Below are 22259 nucleotides of genomic sequence, written 5' to 3'. Positions count from 1 at the left end.
CACACACACACACACACACACACACACACTACACTTTGTGTGGGGGAACATTTATCTTGGCCACCTAATTTAACTCCAAACACAAATGATGTTTATCCTATCTCTGTTTCACCACAACACAGTTACCACAAATGCAACAAAATATATTTGGATTGTTCACATAACCACCATTGTCAAAGACATGGAATACGAAAATACACTGAGAAACACTGAATTTTGTAGACAAAATCTATGCAGACTAGACTAGGGTTACTCATTACTTTAAATTGTTTGATATCAATGTTAATGGAGTTTCCTCCGTAACGAAAAAAAATCTAAAATATCAAAACTATTATCGAATTTATGCATTGTTTATCAAATAAATAAATTTCTATTTCTTCTCACAAATAAGGCCAGCCAAATTTTCAGCACCAGAGTTTACAATGTTCATGCATTTTTCATTGCAGAATATAGATTTAACCCACAAATAAAGATTTGTCAGGTCAACTACAGTCAATCTTTAAAAAAAGAAAGATTACATTTGGATCTGAACATTTATGCCATGAAACAACTGCATTTCACAAAACTAATTTAACTGACATTACACACCTTGAAACACACTGCTTTTGCACAGGCAAAAGCAATGTAGGGATAATGAATGAGAATATGGGCTTCTGTAATGATGCCATGCCATATGAGTTAAGTTATTAATAAAAAATAACAGGATAGTGTATACACAAAATAAGCAGAGTAAAAAAATAAATTATAAATTAACAGTCAGTCATGAATCTGAATTGGAATTTTTTTAAAATTTATGGAAATTAAAATTCATATCTGTGCAAAGTGGCACAAACACACATATGCCGTATTTCCCCATGTATAAGACACACCTTAATATTGGGGACCAAAATTTGGAAAAAAAAAAAAAAAAAAAAATGTATTACATAAAGTTATTGAACTCAAGTTTTATTCATCATAAAATTCATAAAACTCCTCATCACTGTCAAAACTCCCATCCATTAGCTTGTCCTCATCTGTGTCTGATGACGAATCACTGTCTTCATATATTGCCTCGTCCTCAGTTCCATCTATGGCATTTGAAATGCCACACTTCTTAAATGACTTGACAACGATCTCAATCTTAATATTACCCCAGGATCTTTTCACCCAGGTACAAACTTCTCCTATAGTTGGTTTCTTCACTCTTCCTGCTGGTGTCAAATTGTCCCCAGAGAACTTCATCCATTGGTTCCATTCGTCTCTCATAGCAGCTTTGAAGGGTTTGTTAATGCTGACATCAAGTGGTTGGAGCTGGGATGTCAAGCCTCCAGGTATGACGGCAAGTTTTGTTTTTTGCTCAAAAGCAATATTCTTTGTGTTTTTTGTTGTGTGCACCCTGAACTGATAAAGCACCAATAGGGCAGGTTTGCATAAGAGCCCACCTGGTCTCCTGCTCCAAACTTTCTCAAACCAGATCTTCATCCCATCCTGATCCATCCAACCTTTGTCATGAACGTGGATAATCGCTCCTCGAGGAATGTCTTCTTTTGGCATTGTTTTGCATTTGAAAATCAGCATAGGAGGCAGCTTGGTTCTGTCGGCACAACAAGCTAGAACAACTGTACAATGGCTCTTTTCATGTCCGCTTGTCTTCACAGTTACAGTTTTCACTCCTTCTGTTACTTGGGACATCAAATTGAAGGGGGACTTTGTCCATATTTGATATCTGTCCCAACTCAAACTGATGTCTTCCGACATTGAATGACAAAACAATGAAATTCAAGGACCTTCTGCTCATAGCTTTCAGGCATCTTTTGGGCAAGTCTGGTGTGTGTATGCATGCTTAGTCCATTCCGTTTCATGAACCTGAAGCACCGATTGTGTCCTCCTTTGAAATCAGCAACTTCTTTTTCATCAGCAATTCTTCTTGCCTCATGCTGAACCATCTTTGTGAACACAGGAATTCCAATTGCACTTTGCTCTTCAATCCATATCTTCAATTCCCTCTCTAAATCAGGCCATTTTGCTGACTTGCCTCTCATGGCCTTCTGCCGTGGTGTTTTCAGTAGGGGTTCTTCTTCCCGTAGCCAGTCTCGGATTGTTTGCTCAGTTGGAGGAGGAGCAAACTTATGTTCAGCAGCATGATTTCCATTCACTTTTGCAAACTGGATCACTTTTAACTTGAATTCACACTGTACGAAAATCTTTTCTGAGCCATTTCTGGGCAGAATGTGGCAAAATGTAACCTAATATACCGGTACCAAGTGCGAAACAATGAGCGCAAAGAAAACAAGCGCGAAATGCAAGTAAAAAAAATCTACAACCACTGTATAAGACGCACCCAGTTTTTAGATCCCAAATTTTTCGAAAAAAGGGTGCGTCTCATAATACATGGGGAAATACGATAAAAGTGAAACGCTACTATAATTTTAAATAGGTTTCAATGTTACTTACCAATTTAACAGAATCATTATACATTTGGATAAAACTCTTAATTAAAGGTATTTCCTCAATTCTGAATGCCACCCCAGCAAAACTCAGCTGTCTGGCCATATACAATCCACGCAGCTAAATGTGAAAAATAAATATAATGTTACAACATTATTAAGAGGTATAACTAGCCATTTTGTATTTCAAACAAAAATTTTAAAGTAATTAAAATCTGAGATAATGTTCCTTAGTTTAAACAAAAATTTCTTCTGTGGAGACTTAAAATTTTAAAATATAGTGAAGTGCCATATATTAAAATGCCAATTTTATCAGGGTGAAATGAGGAAGAGGGGGAAAAAAAAAAAAAAAAAAAATCAGCAAATCCTATTTTTTACACAGTTCTGGATGGAAACACAATAAAAGGTAGAGAGACTTTAAATTAATTACACAATTACTGCATACTATAACAAATTCATTCAAAATAATAATGTTCCAGAACCTACAGTAGTTCCTTCATCACATGCATGTGGTTACAAGATATCACCTTTATATGCTGATCACAGGGATGACATTTTTAGAGTCAACAATCCAATGAGTAATCTACTTCTTGGAAAGTGTATGCTACACATGACAATGTGTGTAGCTGTGAATAAAATATATTTATATTTCCATGGCAATGAACTTAAAATATTTATTGATAAGATGATTAATGTTCTAACATCAAGTTTAAGGTAGAAATGGAAGAAGATATCTTACCATTCTTGGATGAACAGGTCAACAAACCTTTTTTTACCTTAATCATAGTTATTATTAGGTCAGCATTTAATACTTTGTCTGAGGATATCATGACTTAAATGGAAATGGTTATCGTCAATTCCCACATGAGTCATGAGTTCATATCTGCATAGCCTGTGGTAGGTATTCAAAGTTTGATCTAGTTAACTATCATAATGTAAAGCATGTACCGATTTCAAATTAAAACTGTGCATTGCTAAAATAATTTGAATCAGTGCAGAAACTGGTGCTTCCCTAGAGACAAATAAAACTGGAAACTGTATTACGAATTCATTAAGAATTTCAAGATAAAGGAACCACCAAGTGGCAGTGATAGTAGTGTACTGATGTTGTTGTTGTTGGAGGTTTTATGATGCAACGGCAGCTAAAGGCCATTATGTGCCAAACAATGGTAGGAGATAACAGGCATTATTAAAAGTGAGATATGTGCATTATGTGAGATTTAAATATTCTGTCATAGTAGTGTACTGATGTAGGATCTACTTAAGGATATAACTGTCAAAAGTAAAGAGACATTTTTTAAATTCTCTTCAGTGGGCTAAGTGTGCTAATGATGACGTTATCAACTGCCAATTCCAAACAGGAACCATTTAGGGAAGTAATTGCTACTATGCTTTTTATACTAAGAGATACTTCTCAAAGCTTAGACCCAAATGTATATCAAACGAGCTAATGATATTAATGTCACAAGTGAAAAATATATAGGATATGTATTAGATTCCTATCAGAATCCTATATATGTAAAAATATATAGAATTCTGATGACACAGAATCCTTAGTGCAGGATTCAGTGTCACAGAGGACACAGAATCCTACACTAAATATAAACTAGATGATACAAAGGTTGGTAGGGCTGTTAATGATAGTAACGATGGTACGCTGCTGCAACAGGATCTCGAAAAGGTTGAGAGGCGGCAACTGAAGCTTAACATTGACAAATGCAAAGTACTGTATGTGGGTAGTGGTAATCCCAGAGTACCGTACCAACTGTACAGTATTACACTCAGGGTAGTGGAGAATGAAAAAGACCTGGGGATAATTATGCAGTCAGATATGAAGTTTTCTGAACAGTGCAGAGAGGTTGCCAGAGCAGCTCATGGGGTCTTGTCAATGATATACAGGAATTTTGCTAGCAGGGATAAGGAGGTGATTATCCCTTTATATAAGACAATAGTCAGGCTACACCTTGAGTACTACATACAAGTCCAGTGGCCTCATTTTAGAAAGGATAGAGAGCTGTTGGAACGAGTAGCGAAGGGTAACAAAATTTGTGAGGGGAACATAAAGGAATGCTTTTTCAAGAAAGGCTTCAAAGGAAGTTCTGCAAAAGTTAACCATAGGAAAGGCACCTGGGGTGGAGGAGATCTATCCAGTTATATTAAACGAGGCAGCAAAGGAAGTAAGCAAACCCTTAGCCATAATGATTGGACTCAGGGGAGGTCCCCAGGGACCGGAGTTATGCAATTGTGACCCCAATTCACAAAGGGGGATCAAAGGGTGACCCAAATAATTACAGAACTGCCAGTTTAAAACTTCTGTTCTAGGGAAATTAATGGAGGCATTGGTTAAAGAAGCACTACGTTATCTGGACAAGACTGCAGTAATAATTCAGACAGCATGAGTTTGTTAAGGGATAGTCTTGTCTGACCAATTTGATTGGATACTACAAGCAGGTCACAAAGGAACTGAATGCAAAAATAATTCTGATATCATATACTTGGATTTCAGGAAAGCTTTAGATACTGTTGCACATGGAAAACTACTATACAAATTGGAGCAGTATGGCATTAAGGGCAAGTTGCTCCTATGGTTGAGTGTGAGAAGACAGAGAGTGGTAATCAATGGCCACTGCTCTTCATGGACTATTGTTATTAGTGGTGTCCCCCAGTGGTCTGGTGTTGGGCCTATTGTTCTTTTCTGTATTGATCAATAATACTGATGAAGGTATATCAGGCTTAATGTCCAAGTTTCAGACAATACAAAGGTTGGCATGGTTGTTATTAATGAGAGCATGCTACCGCAACAGGATCTAGAAAAGTTGAGCAGATGGGCTGAGAGGTGACAACTGAAGTTTAACATTGACAAATGTAAAGTACTGAATATGGGAAGTAGTAACCCAAGAGTAACGTATCAACTGTGTGGTACTACACTCAGGGTGGTAGAAAATTGTGTAGTCACTCAGTAACCATGGCAAGAACTTGGCCGCAATCTTTCTAATGTTCAACTTGTCTGACAAAATCCGCTGACAAGTATCGTACGGCAATCCCACAAATGTTGTGGATGGTCTGCCTGCAGTCTTCATGGATCACTACCCAAACCTTTGTGACATTTTCTGGGGTGGTGCTCGATGATGGATGCCCAGAGCGATCGTTGTCATCAACCAACCACCAAAGAACTGCGCATAAATATTCAATGACTCTATGCAGCCCAACGTCACATGGATTCACAATGGATGCATGCAGTGTTACTTAGCAACATTCAAATTTCTGGAACATTTGGGTAAACAAACATTGATCAAAAATATGTAACATATTTTGGTATAAACAAGTGTCTAACTTCAAAATACTATATTATCTATACAGTTTAACGATATGTTTATACAATATAATTCAATCTCTGGGATAGATATTTAAACAGTATATAATACACAGAAGAGTTTTACAACAGTAATCTATTTAAAAATCTGGTAGAAGAAACCTATAAGAAACTTTATTACCTTCATTTCCATTGCAACAAGTTCCATTGCACCCATTCCTCTTCTTTCTACTGTTGAGATAAAATTATCAAATTTAGGAAATGGGGTGCCTTCTCCCCACAACCCTAATCGTGCCATATAAGCCATATTTTTTGGTTCAGTTGCACCTATTTGAAAAGATTGTGGCAAAATTTAATAGTGGAGCAACAATAGAAATAGCATAAAAAAAAAAAAAAACTTTGAAATCTAAGAAATAAATCTGAAATGAAAAGCTATGAATTACCTTATTTTTATCTATATACATATAATATCCATCTAATGCTAAGCATATATATAGTGTATCAGCGTTCGGCATGAAATGGATCTCCTGGCATTTACTGCCGTGAAGGGCAGTAAATGTCACTCACCAATGTAATACTTTATTTAGTATGGTAGGACAAATAAAGATTTATTTATTTATTTATGGAAATCAGCTCACTGTTCAATGTATTTTATTTATTGGTAAAACAAGTAGTTTTCTTAATTTAATTTTTTTTTTTTATCTTCTGAAAGTACCCATATAGCTGTTCTGTCAATTTCACTGAAGGGTAGGAAAATCTGCTGAATTCACTCACAATTTACAAATTGTGAGTGAATATGAAGGTAATATGTAGGAACCTAAGAGAGCTGTTGGAACGAGTAGCGAAGTGTTAGCGATGCAGTGTTACTTATAAGGAGGCTTGTTTATTGCTTTCTTAACCATTTCAGAGTTAAGAGGTTGCCAAGCCCAAGAGATCTCTTGCATTCTCTTTGTATCTATAAATGGAATCAAAGCAAGCAACTATATTGTCCGAAGTGAAATATTTGACTTTTGTTAGGAAAAAACATTTTATTTTTAGGAACCTGCATTAAAAAATTAGCGATATGTTTCTTTATCTTTACAGTTGACTGAAGTTTTACAATAACCATGAATGGACTGGGGAGTTTGAAGTCTTTGTTTAGCTCAACGAATCATTTACATTTGAAAGCATTGTCCAGTTCTGCATCCCACCATCAGAGTTGAAACGCGAAAGAGATTAGAAGGATCAAAGATGTTATGTTGCCAAGCATAAGATATCTCTTGCATTCGCCTTGAATCTATAAATGAATTTCTTGAAAGCAAGCATCTATACTGTTTTATATCAGAGAGAGAGCCAAGTGAATATTAATTCCAGAACAATTTTCTAGAAGCTGAAGAGAGAAAACTCTCCCACTTTGCAACCTTGTGGGGAGGGGGCAAATCAGTTATCTGAGCGCAGTGGATTTTTTCAATTCTTAATTTGTTCACTGATATACACTGCCTTAGCATTAATGACACCTGCATATTTACAAATAATCTTTATTTACAGGAAAACTAATAGTGTGTACTGGAATCTGTAACCTTTGAGTCTCTAATCACTGTGGAACTCTTTTTTTTTTTTTTTTTTTTTCTCTTTTTGTAAATATCCTCCGATATTTTCCTCCATTCAGCTATTAAAGTGGTAATCAATTCAGCTGTTTTCCGCCAGTCTCTCCTCACATGTACACATTAAAAACCAATTCATCCCACAGGTTCTCTATAGGATTGTGGTCATGGCTCTCGGTTGGCCAGTTCAACTTTTTTGATACCCACTGTACTCAATTCAGCCCATTATGCAAGCGCAACTGTCAGATTGGCAGACCATGTACAATGACTTGTCACTCCAAAGTACAGCTTTCTGTTGGTCTACAGTCCAAAGAACAGCAAGCATTACACCAAACTAAATGCATCTGGTATTAGTCAGTCAGGGTGATTAGTGTCTTGTGAACTGCTGCATGACCATGATAATATACACTGTGCTGCCACTTTATTAGGTACACCCCTGCTGTGCACCAACTGGTTCGTCCCACAACATTGCAAGTCACGTGTTGTGGATATAAATGCAACGTTGCAAGTCACAGTTGTGGATATAAATGCAGCAGAACAACCTTTCTAGTATCAGTTAAGCGTACAAACCGCAGCAAGAATGGGGAAAAGGAGTGATCTAATGGAGTTCGAACGTGACATGGTAGTAGGTGCAAGACGTGCTGGACAAAGCATCTCTGAAACGGCAGTTCTCCTGAACTTTTCACGCACCATAGTTTCAAGGGTGTATCGAGAATGGTGCAATGAACAGAAAACATCCTCTCAACGGCACTCTTGTGGAAGAAAATCGCTTGTTGATGAGAGAGAGGTCAGAGGAGGATGGCTAGAACTGTGCAAACAAACAGATGGGCACAATGTCACACATCACATCAGAATACAACCTTGGTGCACAGAACAAAATATCGCAACAGACCACTAGTCGCACTTTGTTGCGAATGGGCTACAACAGCTGACGGCCACATTGCATACCTATGTTATCAATGAAGAACAAGAGAGCAATCCCCCTTTGGGCACAGCAACACCAGCACTGGACTATTGAGGATTGGAAAACAATTGCTTGGTCTGACGAGTCGAAGTTCCTGGTGCATCATGTTGATGGGCTCGGAATTTGGCAAAAACAACGTGAATCCATGGACCCGTCATGTCTGACGACTACTGTGCAAGGTGGTGGGGAATGTTTTCTTGGCACACGTTGGGTTCATTGATACCCATAGATTCACGTCTGAATGCCACATCGTACCTAAACATCATTGCTGACTAAGTGCATCCGTTCATGTTTACAGTTTATCCTCAGTGAGATGGTTACTCCCAGCAGGATAACGAGCCGGTGCAAAGTCCGAATCACTATGGAATAGTTCCAGGAACATGACAGTGACTTTTCTTTGCTGCAGTGGCCCTCTCAGTCCCTGGATCTCAAACCTACTGAACATCTTTGGGATGAGCTGGAAAGGGCCGTTCGCCGCAGGCCTACACCTCCATTGAATCTCAAGGAACTGCGTGACACACTCATGTCTGCGCCACACTCCATTCCTGCACAACATTTTCAGCATCTTGTTCAATACATGCCTAGATGAATTCAGGCTGTTTTGAAGTCTAAAGGAGGCTCAACCTGCTACTAGGTAGGTGTACCTAATAAAGTGGCAGCACAGTGTATATTATACAGCATCCTGTACACACTGTACTGGTGCTGACATGTGTCTCAATCATCTAGTTGAGCAGGAATTTTTGTTAGACCTCAAATCAGCAAGCCTCTGCTGGGCTCTCTATTGAAGAATCTGTGAACAAATATGAAAGAGATGTTGGACTGGCTTTAAAATAGTATGCAATTTTTTGAGAAACAATAAACACCCAAATTATGAAACAGTCCTGAGTACCATGCTGGAGAAGTTCAGAAAACTAGGCTGGAGAAGTTCGGAAAACTAGGCTGGAGAAGTTCGGAAAACTAGACTGCAAAAGGAGTGTTATAAGGTATACTTCTTGCACTCTCATTAACTGGCGCCTCCGTAGCCAGGTGGGCTACGGAGGCGCCAGTAGAGCGTAGCACACGCTTCTTGATTAGACCGGGGTTCGAGCCCGTGGAGGCTCCGTATTCACCAAATACGAAGAATGTGAATATGTATGACCACCGCATATCCCCGGATCAATATGGCCTTAGTTGCTAATGCTCCTAAAAATCAAACAACAACAATCATTAACTATTTCTCAGCAAATTTAATTACTTTAAGTGAAGAGCGAGAAGGAAAGATTCCATCGAAATATAAAAGAAATAAAAAAAAAAAAAAAAAATGGTAAGATGGGGGATGGAATGTCAGTGGCCAATTACTGCTGAATGCTAAAAAGATGAATAACCACCAAAACTAGCTGCCTGAGGAAGTCAAAAAGGTATACATTTAACCCAGTCTACTGTATAATAAATCCAATGTGTGGTCATCTCAAATGACAAATGATAGGTGAATGTAGCCACCTTTGATATTTCCATTTTTATATTTCTTTTGGTATTTTTATATAAAAATAATTTGTAAAATCTGTAAAAATACAAAAAAAAAAAAAAAACCCCCAAAGCACTTTCACCAGTATTTTTTTTTTAATTTGAAAAAAATTCTGACATGACAGCAAATTTAAAATAACTCTTGAAATTTCCATTAAAAATGTAGATCAGATTACTTGACAGCAGTAAACTATGAGAAAACTTATCGTCCAAGCACACTAAAATATCCAGTTTTCTGAATGGTTAAATATTTCCCATATATAAATTTAGACAAAAAAAAATCAATTTTAATTAAACAGAAGACATAATTAAACTTGGTGGAGGGGGGAGAATTTTACCTACTACTCAAATACAGCTTTGAGTAGTAGGTAAAATTCCCAAGTGTCTTTTGTCTGATTGGGTTATGTTCTTGACTGTGGAAAACTCTATCAATTTGTTCAGTTAGGATGCTTCTGAGGCCAGAATAAATATGGCATTCACATAATAAATTAAAGTAATTTTCCCATTCTTCATATAGGTATGGGGGTTCACCTCAGATTCACAGGTCAAGGAGTTTGGATTGAGCGATCCATAAATTCTGAGGAAAACGTAGGATAGAGGCTGAAAGAAAAACCAAGGGCTCACTGCATTATGAAATGAGGGCAAAATTCAGTATGAAATTTTCTGTTGGACGCTCTTCATTCTTGTTATCCCATTATATGTATGTGCAGGTGATCCCCACTTAACGCTGATAATTAGTTTCGGAAAAAGCACTAAGTGGGCACTGTATTCCCATAAGGTAACATATGTATTTGTGAGTTGCGGCCTATCCCATAGGATATTTCCTAATAAATAATAAATGGTAGTGAAAAGACTCAAATGTTGGTCAAAATATTTAATATTCAAAAATTTGTACATATAAAATATTCTGCATTACATACATATATAATTATATGTATATATGTCAAATTATACATCATTATACGTATGCACATCAAAACATTGCTTATCAAAATTAAGCTTAAAATGCCAACTAAAATCATGAATTTATTAATCCAATAGGCTGGGCTGTTGAGTTTCTGTCTCTTTGATCAATTTTGGGTTGTACCACTTCCTAGTAAACTAAAAGGGGTTTTAATTTAAAATTCCCTGAAGTGTAACCACCCAACAATAAAGTCAACTGATCCTTCGCCACTTTAAAGCCTGGCATTAATTATGATACAATGTTAGAGCAAACTATCCATTATGGACAATGCCTAACACTGTACTGAGTGATGACTAGACTCCAGATAAATGCATATAACGCAAATATTACAAGCAATATACTTGATCATTTTTTTAAATGTTAATTTCGGAAGTAATGTAATAAGTCACTGTACTGCAATTAAATTAGTGTGGGAGAAAATTTCTCAAGTGGGCGTGGGAAACTTTTAATAATGCTTTACTATTCATATCATGCTATCGACTATATCAGATGAAATAGTTTTGTTAAACATGCCAAAAATCAATCTGTATACCAGTAAAAGAGAGTTATAGTGATTTGTGACAGCATTATAGTGAGATATGGGTTATAATATAAGAACAGTGTTATAGTGAATCAGTGTAATGCAAACCGAGGTTATAATGAGGACCTACTGTATTTCTAAAATGATGACAGATCTTTTTCTTAGAATGGTAATCTAGACTTGAAAGAAGTGTTAAGTCCAGAGGCAATTTAACAGCCAAAACATACAGAGCTGGAATAGAGACAGTATGACAAGCTCTGGTGATTTTGAAAGCAAACATACACCAGCTAACCTTCCCTAAGTGTTTCTGTATTATGATCATCATAATTGCTCTGAACCAAACCCAGTAGCATACAAGGTTTGAAAAAAATATATAATTTCTGAATGAAACCGATAACTACACTTTGATCTTAACCAAAAGGCCGAGAGGCGATGACACTGATAACTAAAAGATTGTGAGCAGAGTTTACATCTTTTGCACTTGAACAGATCATGTTTTCACTTGTTACGTAAGTCTAGCAGAAAGCCACTGTCAGTGAACACTTCTTTTTTTCAATTGAGTGTTCTAAAAACGATGATTCAGCAACATGCAAACATTAAATTTTATTGTAAACTCAGAAAGGCAGCACACCTTCAGTTGTCTTCAGCCCTGACTCTTTCATCACCAGACTGAGTTAAAAGATGCTTAGAGGTCTGTAAGAAGTGCTAGTAATTTTCTTTTATTTTTTTATGATTTCCATTACTTTTATTTTTTTTAATATCTTCTATAGTGCTATGATCTTTACTGAAGCCAAACTGTATATTTAAATATGTACATGACCATCTTTAAATGTTCCATATTGGTAGATTAACAGCTGCAATCAAATGTTCATAAACTTCTCCCCATTATGGATATTAATGCTACAGGGTTATAACATGAATGGTAGCAAGACTTTTCAGGATTTTTTTGGTTCATAAATTAAGGATGGCAATTTTTCATAATTTACGAAAGGCACCCTAATTTAAATATTTGTTGTGCAATGTTTTAAGAATATGAGGTTTTACTTTATGGAATTTTAATAATAATTTTCCATTCAATTTTGTCTGGCCCAGAGTGGCTTTCCTTTTTTTGATTTCCTTCTAATAACTGTAATTTTACAATTTTTTTTTGTCATTCATTTGTTATTTATGAGAATTAATTTCCACAGAACCATTTTTGTCAAACATGTCTGTGTCAGGACGGTAGCCCTCCATAATATATTTGAATTGGCTGGTTTTGTGTTATTACTTTTTTTATTTATTTTTTTTTATTATAAGCCTAAAAACTAGAGACCTATAGAATACACACTATACAATAAGCTTACAACAGATCCCAAGTTCTGCTGGTATACTGATTTCTTCGTGCTGTGTATTTTCAAGAAATCAGAAAACAAGTTGGAAATGAAAAGGCAGACTAACAGTAAAAGCAGTCATGTCTAAATACTGTCAGCATATAATGTACAATAAGAAATAAGTTAACAGTATATTCATTTTCCGTACTATTGCTATTCTGCAAAGTACAGAATAAAACAAAAAAACTATTATTATAATAAAAGAGCCCCTCCCTCCCTTTCAACTTTTGGTTGAAAGGGAGGGAGGGGGTTAAATAATAATAAAAAAAAAAAAAAAAAATTGGTTATAGAAGGAATACTGATATATTTTCAAATTAATTAGAATAATATTAATACGTCTGTATAGACAAAGTAACTGATTATGACTAAATTAATTAGCTAATTAATATATATCATAAATTTAGCTTGTATTCCTGTGTGTAGTTTCATCCACCCTCAAATTATCCAATTTTTTTTTATGGTAAGTTATATTTTCTTTGTTAATTATTTTAATTGTTTACACCTAAAAGAGGAGTTTTTATTTATTTTTTTTTTATGTAAACCCCAAACATGAGAGGTATTAGAACCTATAGTACTTAGTACCGTGCTTGGGTTGGAGGTTGAGAAGACGAAAGAAGATATTTGTTGACATTGGACTTGAACTTCTGTAGATTGTAATTTTCAGGAAATACATATGAAGCAAGGTTGTTCCAGAAAACAGCGGTTGAATGAATAAACGAGGAAGATGAAAAGTTGGTTCTGTGAGTTTGAAGTTGGACAGTAAATGGATGTTGGCTGGTGGCGGCACGTGTTCAGACTGTTTTGAAAGAGAGAGAGTAGGAATTATAGAAGCCAATTCAGAAGAACAGTGCCCACAGAAGTATCTGTAGAAGAGGCATGCAGCAGAAACAGAACGTCTATGAGAAAGCGAGTGGAGAGACTTTGTTAAAGATGAATCATTAATTAACCTAACAGCCTCTTCTGAATGGAATCAAGAAGCCTGAGAGAGGTTTTGGGGGCACCATACCTGATTTTTTTTTTTTTTTTTTTTTTTTTATGTGAACCCCAAACATGAGAGGTATTAGAACCTATAGTACTTAGTACCGTGCTTGGGTTGGAGGTTGAGAAGACGAAAGAAGATATTTGTTGACATTGGACTTGAACTTCTGTAGATTGAAATTTCAGGAAATACGTATGAAGGAAGGTTGTTCCAGAAAATGGCAGTTGAATGAATAAATGAGGAAGATGAAAAGTTGGTTCTGTGGGTTTGAAGTTGGACAGTAAATGGATGTTGGCTGGTGACGGCACGTTCAGACTGTTTTGAAAGAGAAAGCAGGAATTACTGAAAGAGAAAGCGGGAATTATAGAAGCCAATTCAGTAGAACAGTGCCCATGGAAGTATCTGTAGAAGAGGCATGCAGCAGAAACAGTACGTCTATGAGAAAGCGAGTGGAGAGACTCTGTTAGAGATGAATCATTAATTAACCTAACTGCCCTCTTCTGAATGGAATCAAGAAGCCTGAGATAGGTTTTGGGGGCACCACCCCAGATGTGGTAACAATATTCCATGGCAGAGCAGATTTGCAATTTATACAGAGTGAGCAGCTGTTTGGAAGAAAAGTAACGCCAAGAGCGAAACAGAAAACCAAGTTTTTTAGATGCAGAGGAAGTAATATTTGTAATGTGCTTGTGCCAAGAGAGATTAGAAGTCAGGGTAATCCCCAAAAGAGATATATCATTTTGCCTAGAAATCGGAGTGTCACTAAAGATAAGCATAGGAGCAGAAGAATCCTTTTTGCGAGATATAAGACAAGACTGAGTTTTAGAAGGGTTGAAATCAACTAAGCTGTCTTTGCCCCACTGGAGAATTACCCGAAGATCGGCATTTAAGGAATTGGTAGTAGATTTTCGAGAAGTTGAAGCTGATTGAGCAGGACAAGGTTTCTCAAAATGGAAAGTGGAATGCGTTGTGCTATCATCGGCAAAACTATGGATATGATTTCCAGTCAATGGAAGAAGGTCATTAATATACAAGAGGAAAAGAGTGGGGGAAAGAACTGAGCCTTGGGGGACACCGGCATTAGTGGAGAAGTTAGAAGACAGAGAGCCATCTACCATCGCCCTCAGTGAGCGATAAGAGAGAAAACTGGATAACCAATTACTAAAAACAGCGGCAAACCATAAGATGGAAGCTTGTTTAGGAGACCTTTATGCCAAACACGATCAAAAGCTTTTGAGATGTCAAGAGCAACTACTTGCGTTTCACCGAACCTTTCCATCGAATTAGTCCATAAATGGGTAACATAAGCCAGAATATCACCAGTGGATCGACATTGACGGAATCCATACTGGCGATCGTTGATCAGACGGAAGGTTTCTAGGTAGTTTAAGAGTTGGCGGTTAATTGATTTCCCCATTTCTTTAGAAAGAGTACAAGTAATTGCAATGGGACGATAATTGGATGGGAGGGATTTGTCACCCTTTTTAGGAACTGGCTGGATATGAGCAAATTTCCAAGCAGAAGGAAAAACACCTTTGGAATAAGAAAGTGAAAAAAAAGGCGGCAAAGAATAGGAGTAAGTTCAGGAGCACAGGTTTTGAGAACAAGTGGAGAAATACCATCAGGACCTGGAGCTTTCTTAGCATCAAGATTCATCGAAATCCTTCTGATATCCTTTTGACGGAAGACCACAGGAGGCATTGAATGGAGGAGGTTGGGAATGGTGGGAGGTGTTTTACCAAGATCATTAATACATGAGCTGGAAGAAAAATGGGATGCTAGCAGGTCAGCTTTATCCTTGGCTGAAGTGACAACAGAACCATCTGGTTTGGACAGAGGTGGGAGCAGAGATGGGCAAATGTTGCGGCCAATAGCTTTGGCAAGAGACCAGAATGCTCGGCTACCATTAGGGAAAAAAGCAAGTTTTGTACTCTTAGCCTGTTCAAACTCTAGTTTGGACTGATTAATAACTGCCTTACAATTGTTGCGAGCTTTGGTGTAGGCAGAAAATGAAACTGAAGAATTAGAAACAAGCCAATTACGATATGCAACGTTCTTCTCTTGAACAGCCTTAGCACATTTATTGGAAAACCAAGGTTTAGATAAAGGACGAGATTTTAAAGCGGAGTGTGGGATAAAGGATTCCATTCCTGTAAGAATAATTTCACTGACACGATCTGAGCAAACGTTGACATCAGAAGTTTTGAAACAGTAATACGACCATGGAAAAGAAGAAAAGAAGTCTCGCAGGTCATCCCATTTTGCATTCTTGTAATGCCAAACAACACGAGGTTGGGCATATCCATGAGATAAAGGTTCTGTTGGAGAAGAGACAATCACCAAGTTGTGATCTGAAGTGCCTAAAGGACCTCTCACTTCGACCATGTACTTAGAAGGGTTGTTTGTGAGAAAAAGATCAAGCGTATTGGCTGTATGATTAGGAGTGTCCGGTATTTTTGTAGGTAAATGAACAATCTGTGCTAGGTCATTAGAAATTGCAAAAGCCTCAGCATCTCAACCTGCTGGGTCGGTGTGACTAGAAAACGGAAGCCAGCTGGAGTTGTGAACATTAAAATTACCAAGGAAAATTACCTCACTGTTAGGAAAGTTGGACTGGAGAAAGTCAAGTTGCAAAGAGAGGAAGTCAAAGAGCTCCAAGTGATTAGTGGAGTTGGGAGAACCGTAGAGACAACAGATGAATTTGACACAATGAGGTAGAGAGATTTTAAGCCAGAGAAGATCAAAGAGAGGAGATTCCAAATTGCCAAGTCTCTGACAGGGAATATCAGAACGGACATATGCACAAGTACCACCTTTGAGGCGAAAGGAATCATACAGCGAATAATTTGGGCATCTGAGATGAGCAGTAGTTGAATCAACCGATAACTGAGATTCTGTCAGAAAAAGTACATGGGGTTTGGCAGACTGCAAGTGGAAATGGTCATCGTTGAGATTAGAATTGAGTGCACTTGGAGTGTTATTAAAACAGGGAGCACTATGAATTTTGTCATAAAATAAGACTACTTGATTAACTCGCAGTTTTTATCTCGTTTAGTATAACCTGTAATATGTACACACTGCACTGTGTGAAACAGGGTTAAACCTTATTCTTTATTAAGCATGGCTAATGAAGCAAGAATAAATATGATTTAAAAGGGTTTTAGAGGTGAAAGCCTCAGACTACGGAAAATTTATTATTTGAACAAGTTAGTGCACAGCATCATTTTAGTTCATAGTAAATCACTGAAAGTAGGTGAAATTGCAGCATTATTGTTACATCTCATTGTGAATGCCTTCACAATGAGTTACCCTGATATTGCATTACCTCAAATAAGCAAAGCTTCACCAGTAGGGAAGACTAATGTTACTTACTCTCAACAGATACTACCACCCAGACGTGTTTATAAGCTTGTAGGTCTCTCATCGGTGGGCAGGTTGGTTGGTTGGTTTAAATGGAAGTTTATTGGCACAAGGGCAACTAAGGCCAAATTGTGCCTGTCACAATAATTCTGCAAATGATTTTTTTTCCCATTCATATGTCAGATAAGTTCATATAAACGAATTTGTTTTAAAAAATTAAATAAATTGGATAAATTTGCATCATCACTGAGAATATGGTTCATCTCTAATGAATTGTTTTGGGTTAAAACCGATTTAAAATTTGTTAATCAAGCAGCATGATTGTAGGGACACTCGAGGAGAATGTGTTTCACTGTAAGTAGGGTGGAACAATGACGACAGTGAGGAGGTTCATCACCTGTCAACAAATGGAGGTGGGTCAGATGGGAATGCCCAATGCGTGTCCTTGCAAGGACAACCTCTTCTAGTCTGTTTAGTCGTGAACTAGATTTCCAGTATTGTGGCTTTTTCTTTATTTGGAAAAGTTTATTATGGGTCTGTTGCTGCCATACTGATGTCCATTAGTCAATGCATGACTGTTTTATGATGAGTTTGCAGTCCATATAAGGAATCGAGGCAAGTGAAAACAAGGGGTTGACTGGATTTTTTGCTGCTTGATCTGCTTTTTCATTTCCCTGGATTCCAGCAGAATCTTACGTCTGTGTTATGCTCTGTGAGATTAATTAACTCTGCTCTGATTTATTTCAGGATAGGGTGAGAGTTCGGACATTTATGTTGTAAAGAAGTTACTGCACTCAAGGAATCGGTATAGATTATTATCTCTTCATTAGACCTGTTGTTGACGTGTTTGATAGCCATTTTTATTGCATGAAGTTCAGCGGTGTAAATACTGAAACTTGGGAAAAGTTTTTCAGAGATTGCACAAGTGGGAAGAACTAGTGCAGCACCTACATCTCTATCAGATTTGGATCCATCAGTATATATATGCAGACAGTGTTTGTTTGCTGATGCATGAGCTAAATGTAGCTGCTGTATATTTTCATTGTTCAGCGCCTGTTTTGCCCATTGCCGAAAAAAGTCATCAAAGTGGACCACGGAGGCTCTATTTCTCTGGTATCTTGGTGGATATTGTTGAGTAGGACATTCCAATACTGAGCAACATACTTCAATCTGATTCCAGCAGGTTTATTTTCATTTGGTTTATTCCTGTAGAAATTTATGAAAGATGGGTTAAAGAGGTGGGGACAGATAGGATGTGAGGGCATACTCCGAAGTTTGGCAGTGTACGTAAGCAGCAGCATCTGTCTCCTTAAGGATAATGGAGGTTCACGTGCGTCAATATACAGACTATGCACTGGAGATGTTCGGAAGGCACCTAGAACTATTCTAAGTGCATTGTGTTGAATGGTATTTAGGGACTGTAATGCTGACTTTCTAGCTGAGTCATATACGGGTGCACCATAGTCTAGTCTGGATCGGATTATGGTTTTATATAAGTGAAGAAGGGCGTATCAGTCAGCTCCCCATGATACTGCAGAAAGAATTCTAAGGATATTCATTTTTTTTTTCAAACAAATAGTTCATACATGCTGTATGTGTTTCAGAAAGTTTAATTTCTTGTCCAATATTAAACCTAGGAATTTAATATTGTCATTGACTGGAATAGCACGATTTCCCAGGCGCAATTCAGGATTAGGGTGCAGTTTTCGTTTCTTGCAGAAGTGTATAGCAAACGTTTTCTGAGGAGATAGTCGGTAGCCATTTTGTAACATCCATGACTGTGTTTTGTTTATTGACAGTTGGAGTTTCCTTTTAATGGAGAACATATTTTGCGAGTGACTAGATATAGTGAGATCGTCAGCATAGAGATAAGTTTCTACTGAAATCGGGATGGTTGTTGTTAGAGTGTGTATTCTAACTGCGAACAGTGTGGCACTGAGGACTGACCCTTGTGGGACTCCTTCCTCCTGTATGCAGATTTTCGAGAGTGCACTTTGATAACGAACCTGAAAGGTTCGATATTCGAGAAAGCTCAGAATTAATGATGGTAAATGTCCCCTTAGTCCTAGGGCATGTAAGTCATGAAGGATGCCATGATGCCACGTAGTTTCAAAGGCTTTCTCTATATCTAAGCTCACCATGACCAAATGTTCGTTCTTTATGAATCGCACATTTGCCTCAGCCTTTATCATAAGATCTAGGGTAGATCTGTTTTTACGAAATCCAACCTGATTGTTTGGATTTCCAGGTGAGGGACTGTGTACCATTTTTTCCAGAGTCTTACCCAGACAGGTAGTAAGTAAGAGTGGTCTATAATTATGCGGGTCTGATTTGTCTTTTTCTGGTTTTGGAATGGGTAAACAACAGAATGTCTCCAGGAAATGGGAAAATAATTTGGAACAAATATTCGGTTGAAAAGTTTTAGGAGAGTTTAATGAGTTCTCTCATTTAGATTCTTTAACATTAGGTAGTATATGCCGTCTGGAGGAGGTGCACTATTGGCTGAATTTTTTAAGGATTCTTCTAATTCATACATAGTTAGTGGTTTATTATAAGAGAGGGCTGACTTCATTCCGAAATTTATTTTATATTTTTCAGTTATTGTTTTGGTTTTTAGGAAAGTTGGATCATATGCAATTGAGGCAGAATGGTGAGGTGGGCAAGTAGGTACCCTGGTGATACAATAAGTATCACCAGGTTATACTTCATAATCAGTTATGAAGTATAACCCCACAATATGTCAGATGGTGTACAACAGTAAAGACTGAAAAGTGTTTGAGGGCTGACAGCCTCAGACTATGGAAAATTTACTAATCGGACAAGTTAGTGCAAAGCATCATTTTAGTTCGTAGTAAATCACTGAAGTAGGTGAAATGGCATTGTTTCTATTACATCTCATATTGTGAATGCCTTCACAATTTCACAATGAGTTGCCCTGATATTGCACTACCTTGAATAAGCAATGCTTCGCGAGTAGGGAAGACCAATTTGTTTAATTAGTAAATTTTCTGTAGTCTGAGGTAAATGTCCAAAAATCCTTTTTAGTCTTTACTGTCACACACCATCTGGCATCTCTCATATTATGGAGTTATACTTCATAACTGAATTGTCACTTATTGTATCACCAAGGTACCCACCCACCAACGAGAAGTCAACAACCTTAAAAACACATCTGAGTGGTGGTATCTACAGGGAATAAGTAACATTGCATGATATTGCACTACCTCAAATAAGCAGTGCTTATTTGAGGCAGTGCAATATCATGGCAACTCATTGTGAAGGCATTCACAATATGAGAGGTAACAAAAAACGTTACCATTTCAAAAACTTACTTTGGTGATTTACTATGAACTAAAATGATGCTATGCACTAACTTGTTCGATAAGTGTGACTTCTCATGCTTGTTCTTATGACATGAGGTATGTGTTACTAATGGTGGGGAAAAGATTTTTACAGGGTCCAGTCACATTATTATGACCACCTAGTATCCAGAATATGTGTCTTTTGCAGCATGCACCACAGCCAGCCACCATGGGAGGGACTCAATAAGTCGGCGGAAGGTTGATACGGGTATCTGTGACCATGCAGACTGCAGTGCACCCTGGAGTTCCTGTAGGTTCCTTAGTGGAGGATCCATCTGTCTGATGTGTCGATCAAGGTGGTCCCATAGATTTTCAATTGGATTAAGATGCGGGGCATTCAGTGGCCAAGGGAGTAGCTTAAAGTCTTCATCATGCTCCTCAAACCACTCAGACAATTCTGGAGACATGGCATGGTGCATTTTCTTGCTGATAAATACCATCGTCCCCAGGGAACATGGTCAACATGTATGTGTGTACCTGATCTGCAACGATCGATAGGTAACCATTTGCATTCATTGTGCCCTCCAGAGGTATCAGCGGACCCAAGCCATGCCATGAAAACATTCCCCAGACCATAAAGCCAGCCTTCTACCAACAATCATGTCAGGGTGTCTGTCTGTGCCTAATACACCATGCCTAATACAGCACCCATGCTGTATTAGGTTTCATGCCTAATACAGCATGGGTGCTGTCACCAAGTGTCTGCTTTGGAGCCCGATGCACTATCGGGTTGGAGATCTTTCTGGTGGCCCCACGTTCATTTGGACGGCCACTTGAGCAACAGTAGTGCGCCGATCGGTCCTGATCAACAGTTTAAGTCTACATTCACCTATGAGATCAATGGCACATGAGGCTTAACAATTGGCACATTGGATCATCAAAACTGTCTCATTCGTCCAGTCTTGATACACTTTCACCACTGCAGCATTTGAGCATTTCACAAAGTCCGCTGTTTCGGAAATGCTGGCACCACTGGCCTGATAGCTAATGATCATGCCTTTTTCCAGGTCTGATAGGTCATGTGCTTTGCCCATGACAGAGGCTGAACATCAAGCCTTATTTGCTTGCAGTGTGTGAACTTGACATGATCTGCTGTATAATTTGATAGGTGTGTGATGTCTGCATTGGGGGATGGTCATAATATTGTGACTGGACTCTGTATATGTTAGAGAGAGAGATTACTAATGTAGAGAGACTGTCTATATATTTAACAATTAAAAGTTTAATTATAATTTAACTCTGTGAATTCCATAAGCAGTTATAAAGTTATAATTTGATGTAAAAGTAATGTTAATGCTTTTGAACTTAGGACATGTGGTACTTGGTAAGAGTTACATACGTGGAGCAAAGCTTAATAATCAAAGGCAGAATAAAGCAAGATTAATGCCAAACTCTTGTACCATTATGAACTGATCATACAGCTGTTTAGGTGAACAACAGAACAAAACCAAAAGTTAATACAGATTACATGGATAGATTTTCCTTGGATAATGTGAAGTGACAAAAAAAAATAAATAAATAAGCAAGCAAACATGAGTTTTAATAACAATTTTTTTTTTTGTGAAACAAGGTTAATGAGAAAGGAGAAAGAAATTAACCATTAAAATGATGAAGAAAGTTAATAGTGATACTTACCTAATGGAAAGATTAACATTTGGAATACTTGTTTGCTACGGAGATCAAGTAAAGATATACTTAACTATGTAGAAAGAAATGTCTCGTCCTTGATCTAAGTTGAAAAATATAGTGTTTTCTTTCTTATTGCTTGTTCTTAGTCTTTCACTGCAGAAATACACTTGTTTAGGTGAGAGAGAGAGAGAGAGAGAGAGAGAGAGAGAGAGAGAGAGAGAGAGAGAGAGAGAGAGATTAAAACACAACAGCTGAACTTGTTTTAAGGGCAATTCCAAAACTGTTT

The 22259-nt window shown here is 37.5% G+C and overlaps 1 protein-coding gene across 4 annotated transcripts in view; it reads right to left on the bottom strand.

Moving 5' to 3' along the window:
- LOC150081714 (protein strawberry notch homolog 1-like) overlaps positions 1–22259 on the bottom strand; it is a 374252-nt gene that overhangs the window by 214588 nt on the left and 137405 nt on the right. For all 4 annotated transcript variants that reach the window (XM_090378820.1, XM_090378821.1, XM_090378819.1 and 1 more), the window contains exons 9-10: positions 5921–6066; positions 2434–2547 (exon numbers count right to left, since the gene is read on the bottom strand). In XM_090378820.1, coding sequence (XP_090234946.1) covers positions 2434–2547; positions 5921–6066 — 260 coding nt within the window. The remainder of the gene's footprint in view (positions 1–2433; positions 2548–5920; positions 6067–22259) is intronic.

This window comes from Mastigoproctus giganteus, chromosome 8 (assembly GCF_048544385.1).
Source record: "Mastigoproctus giganteus isolate SK-2022 chromosome 8, ASM4854438v1, whole genome shotgun sequence".
NCBI classification, from domain to species: Eukaryota; Metazoa; Arthropoda; class Arachnida; order Uropygi; family Thelyphonidae; genus Mastigoproctus; species Mastigoproctus giganteus.
Note: the sequence above shows the minus strand (reverse complement) of the source record. Positions and strands in the feature narration are given on the sequence as shown.